General features: G+C 46.4%; 1 protein-coding gene across 1 annotated transcript; it reads left to right on the top strand.

Annotated features, from left to right (window-relative positions):
* The first annotated feature begins 2,106 nt into the window (after positions 1-2,106).
* Positions 2,107-6,114, top strand: NEUROD1 (neuronal differentiation 1). The gene is made up of 2 exons (XM_053597703.1): positions 2,107-2,194; positions 3,728-6,114. Exon 2 carries the CDS (start codon positions 3,738-3,740, stop codon positions 4,806-4,808), a length of 1,071 nt encoding a protein of 356 aa, XP_053453678.1. The 5' UTR covers positions 2,107-2,194; positions 3,728-3,737; the 3' UTR covers positions 4,809-6,114.
* The last annotated feature ends 211 nt before the right edge of the window (positions 6,115-6,325 follow it).

Here is a 6,325-nt window from a genome sequence, read left to right as displayed (position 1 = left end):
GACCTCCCGTCAGGTCTGGCCTGGCCTCTGCAGACTGCACTCGGACTCCGCTGGAGTTTTAACCCAGCACTGAAGACACAGATGGTACAGAGTAAATACTGGGCGCTGGATCCTGGGTGAATCCTTTCATCCTCCTCCTCCATGTTTTTTGTCAGCCAACGAGTAAATGAAGAAAAGCAAAACTCCAGACAATTATGCTGCAGGACTCAAAAAGATTCACTCCACGCTTTGGGCCACACGGGTCACCTGGAACATCTTTCTTGCCCCTTTGGATTTGTACTGGATGCGAGTGGGTGCACCCACCACCTTCCAGACACTCGCGACCTCCTTAGGACCCTCCTCTCCACTTTCACTCTCTCCCAGTGCACTCCACTCCAACCGCTCAGCCCTGCCACAGTTTGCAAACTAGAGGCATGTTTAGGACAATTGCCTTTAAATAAACAATTCAAGTAAGAGGCATTCATTGTGAAGGGCTTCAGTGCTGAGAGGGGGTAAGGAGTTTGTTAATGGAGGATTAGAAAAGCTCAAGGAGCGAGAGTGGACAGGGAAGGGAATAGGGGTGAGGTGTGAAAGAGGGCTCCAGCTTTTCTTGTCTTTCTTTTTTAGATGTGTCATTCGGGAAAACATCTAGGAAAAGTAAATAAAGAATTGCTATTTATGTGACCACGTGACTCCTCCAGAATTGGTTAGGAAGCACCGTGGTCTTTGCTCAACCTGCAAGGTAGAGGTGAGGTCAAATCAGAGGCTTTGAACTCTGAGGCGCTACAGCCATCAGTCCCTTCTGGAGTTGTGCTGATGGCAGCTGGAGTAAGAGAGTGAAAAGACCCATTCAACACAGGCCCATTGCACCTTCTCTTTCAGAAAGTTTGTCTGAATCAAATATCTATTGCACAAGTCCAAGATTGAGGGGGGCCAAGGGTGCGATACCAGCTGTAGCAAGTGGTTAACAGTCTGGGCTGGAGAGCTGAGGTTGAGGGGTCACGCTGTCCAGGGAGCCAGAAATGTGAAGGCTCCCTTTGAAACAACCCAATGGCCTTGGTTAATAGGCAGAATCCAAGCATCAGAGAAACCCCCAGCTCCCACGCAGGAAGGTAGAAGGCCAGTGGAGTGAAGGCCTAGGTGCAAGAACTAGCTCACCTTGCGGTCAAGATCCTGGTAATGCAGGCGGAGACTGACATCCTGAGAGGTCTCCAGGGACAGTGACAGCTAAGATGAGGACACTGGGGTCGCAAAATCAGTGGAGGTACAATATTTCTATGCTGGAGGAACTAGGACCCGGTGATACAGTCACAGAGGCTAGGCAACCAGTCTCAAACCTGTTATAGATGAAGCCATTTTTATATGGCTACACGTTTGCTTAAAGAGGTTGATGGAGATTAAGAGAAGGCACCCTTTGGCGCCAATAAGCAAAGCATCTGCCAAAGGGAAGAAGCCAAAGGATGAGCGTTTCAGAGAGGGTTGGGAGTGGCGCTGTCCCGTGCGTGCCAAGGAGAGGAATCCAAAGGAGCGAGGCCTCTACGCTGCGTGCCTCGGTCTCCCCGCTTCTTTCAGCCCTGCGCTACTTCCCTCCTGAGTGCAGGTCACTTGCTCTGACCTACACCTAGGCTTCGTTAGCTTTTCATTCCCTTCCTTCAAATCTCCTCCCCTCACCACTCCCACCATCCCCTCTGCCTTCCACCGCCTGAAAGGGTTAATCTCTCCTGCGGGTAAAAACAGGTCCGCAGAGTCTCTAACTGGCGACAGATGGGCCACTTTCTTCTGGCCACAAAGGGGCCGGAATGGAGCACCCCCCGGCATACAAATGGGCAGGTCACGTGGTTCCCGGCTCTTGGCTGGACCGGGAAGACCATATGGCGCATGCCGGGGAGGAAGGAGAAGGGGTGGGGGTAGGGGTGGGGGGTGAGGGGAGCGGTTGTCTGAAGAGGGCGGGAGAAAAGCGAGGTTGAGGGGAAGTGGGGAGGAGGGGAAAGCAGGGAGCGCTCATCCCGGACGCCTGCGCAGGCGCAGGGCGAGGAGACCTGCTGGTCTCTCTGCTCGCTCGCGGCCCCGCCCGCGCTCAGCATCACTAACTCGGCTATATAACCTGAGCGCCCTCGCGGCCCGGGCACCAGGAATTCGCCCACGCAGAAGGCCAGGCGTCTCGAAGCCCCAGGGTTATGAGACCACAGCTGCTCAGGACTTGCTAACCATAAAGGTAATTGTAATCCTTTTATATTTTTGTTTTGGGATAAAAGCAATAATTGAAGACCCAACCCGATGTACCTACATAATGTGTATGTGCGTGTCTGTGAGCGTGTGAATGTGTGTTGAGAACAACATCCCTCCCCGTAGTCGCCCACAAGTACTCACACAAAATGAGTTGAGTCACTCAAGAACCTCCGCAGGCTTTTTAATTTAATTTTTAAAAATTGGGTTTTCTTGTTTTTGCTAGTCTAAGAGCTTCTTGGATTTTTTTAATACACAGTAACTTTGATTATTTGCTAGTGGTTGGTAATTTTAAAGTTCTAAAAGCAACTAACTACTACAGTCTCTCACTTCTTCCAATAAAAAGAAAGCCCAAGATGTAATTTGTGCGCGTGTATTTTATGCATATTGATGGTGTTGTGTTTTCAGTGAATGAAAGTGGATACTTGAGTATACACAATCTGGAAAATAAATCAGCTTTAGAGATAGCTGATAGGAGCGGAAAACTGCCGAAAGGGAGAAGGACCCGCTCCGCTCCTGGTACTTCTGCTACCTGTTACCGCTCCAGAGGCGGCCAAGTCCTCAACAGCCACGGCGAGAGCCAGAAATTCTGTTGTTTTACTAAAGGCTTTTTATTTTCCGTATTAGAAGCGGCAACTTCGCCATTGCCAATCGCTGACCATTATAATTACTCGATTTTTAAAGGGAGGTTTGAGGCGAACTTTGAAAAGCCCCAATAAAGAGCGGGCAGCCCTTTCAATGGGCTGTTTATTAGAGAGGAGCCTTCCGCACCTGATCCCAGGCGCGTGGGAGAGCGCTTTGCGCCGCGCCCCCAGCCCTGTGTGTAGCTAGCGCTTTTGTACAAGGTGGAAATTCAGCGGGGTGGAAGGCGAGAAAAAAAAAAAAAGCGAAGGAAGGATGGACGACCTCTGCTCATTTTTTATTGCCAAATGTTAGGTTGGTGGTGAAATAATTTGGTGGAAACCACTTTTCCTTCTTCCTGTATTTGCTTTGCAATCTCTCGTCGGTATAATCTTCTTAAAAATCACTGCCAGTATTAGTAAATTACGTAATAGCTCTTCAGTTTAAATCGCTAAGTACCCAGAAGCCAGGGCAGAAATGAGAACAGAATGCATTTTTTTGAGTTGTGAGTGAGTTTGATAAACACGAAGTCGCTGAAATGGACACTCCCTTCCATACGCTTTACCCTGCCCGGCAACCTCCATGAATACGTTTAAGTTAATCACTAGGAAACAAACACACACGCAGGAGTGGTGTGCGCACACACACACACAAACACACACGCGCTCACTGCCCTCCCCCACCCCGTCCTCTCTCCTGCGTACCACCCAGGCACAGACAAGGGTTATGAAATTCTGCATTTTAACTTTTTCTCAGAGGCATTCATTGTGTAGTGAACTGGTTCTTCTCTTCCCATGCTTTTGTGTAGTTTCCGGGAGTGGGGGCTGAAAGTGTATCTGGCTTGTGATTATAGAGTTTCCTCCTTTTCTTTCTGTTTACTTCTGTCCCCTGTTGAATGCAGGAACAGAAACATGACCAAATCGTACAGTGAGAGCGGGCTGATGAGCGAGCCTCAGCCCCAAGGTCCTCCCAGCTGGACAGACGAGTGTCTCAGTTCTCAGGACGAGGAGCACGAGGCAGACAAGAAGGAGGACGACCTGGAAGCCATGAACGCCGAGGAGGACTCGCTGAGGAATGGGGGCGAGGAAGAGGACGAAGACGAGGACCTGGAGGAGGAAGAGGACGAGGAAGAGGAGGACGACGACCAGAAGCCCAAGAGACGCGGCCCCAAAAAGAAGAAGATGACCAAGGCGCGCCTGGAGCGTTTTAAACTGAGGCGCATGAAGGCGAACGCCCGCGAGCGCAACCGCATGCACGGGCTGAACGCGGCGCTGGATAACCTGCGCAAGGTGGTGCCCTGCTACTCCAAAACTCAGAAGCTGTCCAAGATCGAGACGCTGCGCTTGGCCAAGAACTACATCTGGGCCCTGTCGGAGATCCTGCGCTCAGGCAAAAGCCCTGACTTGGTCTCCTTCGTTCAGACGCTTTGCAAAGGCTTATCCCAGCCCACCACCAACCTGGTTGCGGGCTGCCTGCAGCTCAATCCCCGGACTTTCCTGCCTGAACAGAATCAGGACATGCCCCCTCACCTGCCGACAGCCAGCGCTTCCTTCCCTGCGCATCCCTACTCCTACCAGTCGCCAGGGCTGCCCAGCCCGCCCTATGGTACCATGGACAGCTCCCACGTCTTCCACGTCAAGCCTCCGCCGCACGCCTACAGCTCCGCGCTGGAGCCCTTCTTTGAGAGCCCCCTGACTGATTGCGCCAGTCCTTCCTTTGACGGACCCCTCAGCCCGCCGCTCAGCATCAATGGCAACTTCTCTTTCAAACACGAACCGTCCTCCGAGTTCGAGAAAAATTATGCCTTTACCATGCACTATCCGGCAGCGACCCTGGCAGGGGCCCAAAGCCACGGATCAATCTTCTCGGGTGCCGCTGCCCCACGCTGCGAGATCCCCATAGACAATATTATGTCCTTCGATAGCCATTCACATCATGAGCGAGTCATGAGTGCCCAGCTCAATGCCATCTTTCACGATTAGAGGCATATCAGTTCCACCATTCCCAGGAAACAAATCCACTGTACTTACAGTGACTGTGGTGTTTACAAAAGGCAGCCCTTCGGGTACGATTGCTGCAAAGTGCAAATACTCCAAGCTTCAAGTGATATATGTATTTATTGTCGTTACTGCCTTTGGAAGAAACAGGGGATCAAAGTTCCTGTTCACCTTATGTATTACTTTCTATAGCTCTTCTATTAAAAAAAAAAAATACAGTGAGGTTAAAAAAAAATGCACCACGAATTTGGTGTAGCTGTATTCAGATCATATTAATTATCTGATCGGGATAACAAAATCACAAGCAATAATTAGGATCTATGCAATTTTTAAACTAGTAATGGGCCAATTAAAATATATATAAATATATATTTTTCAACCAGCATTTTACTACTTGTTACCTTTCCCATGCTGAATTATTTTGTTGTGATTTTGTACAGAATTTTTAATGACTTTTTATAATGTGGATTTCCTATTTTAAAACCATGCAGCTTCATCAATTTTTATACATATCAGAAAAGTAGAATTATATCTAATTTATACAAAATAATTTAACTAATTTAAACCAGCAGAAAAGTGCTTAGAAAGTTATTGTGTTGCCTTAGCACTTCTTTCCTCTCTAATTGTAAAAAAGAAAAAAATAAAGAAAATTGCACAATTTGAGCAATTCATTTCACTTTAAAGTCTTTCCTTCTCCCTAAAATAAAAACCAGATCCATAACTTTCAAGAAAATGAAAAAAATATCAAGAGATGCTTTCCCTATCAAAACATATCAATTCATTACTTGCACAAGCATGTATATACATATTATAAATAAATGCCAACATACACTTCTTTAAATCAAAAGCTGCTTGACTATCACATGCAATTTGCACTGTTTATTTTTAGTCTTTTACTCCTTTGCATTCCATGATTTTACAAAGAATCTGAAGCTATTGATGTTTCCAGAAAAGATAAATGCATGATTTTATACATAGTCACACAAATGGTGGTTTGTCATATATTCATGTAATAAATCTGAGCCTAAATCTAATCAGGTTGTTAATGTTGGGATTTATATCTATTGTAGTCAATTAGTACAGTAGCTTAAATAAATTCAAAACATTTAATTCATAATTAGAACAATAGCTATTGCATGTAAAATGCAGTTCAGAATAAGTGCTGTTTGAGATGTGATCCTGGTACCACTGGAATCAATCTGTACTGTAATCTTGTTTGTAATCCTGTATATTATGGTGTAATGCACAATTTAGAAAACATTCATCCAGTTGCAATAAAATAGTATTGAAAATCAGAGCAATTGTTGTATTTCTTCTTAAAGTGATTGTTAAAGTATAAATTATCCCTGGTGAAAATATTTATTTGCTAAATTAAACAATACTAAACAATATTTGCAAAAGAAAAGAAAAGAAAAAAAAGTTTACCATGGCATATGCTCTAGTCCCTTTATCTTGTTTGGAAAGTTACCAGCTCTTGCAGCTAATGAGAAAACCTGACTGAT

This window comes from Nycticebus coucang, chromosome 7 (genome assembly GCF_027406575.1).
Source record: "Nycticebus coucang isolate mNycCou1 chromosome 7, mNycCou1.pri, whole genome shotgun sequence".
Lineage (NCBI taxonomy): Eukaryota > Metazoa > Chordata > Mammalia > Primates > Lorisidae > Nycticebus > Nycticebus coucang.
This window is presented reverse-complemented; position numbering and strand designations above follow the sequence as displayed.

What these genes read in the sequence shown, in the direction of transcription:
- NEUROD1 (XM_053597703.1), top strand. Translation starts at nt 3,738, where the DNA reads ATGACCAAATCGTACAGTGAGAGCGGGCTGATGAGCGAGCCTCAGCCC.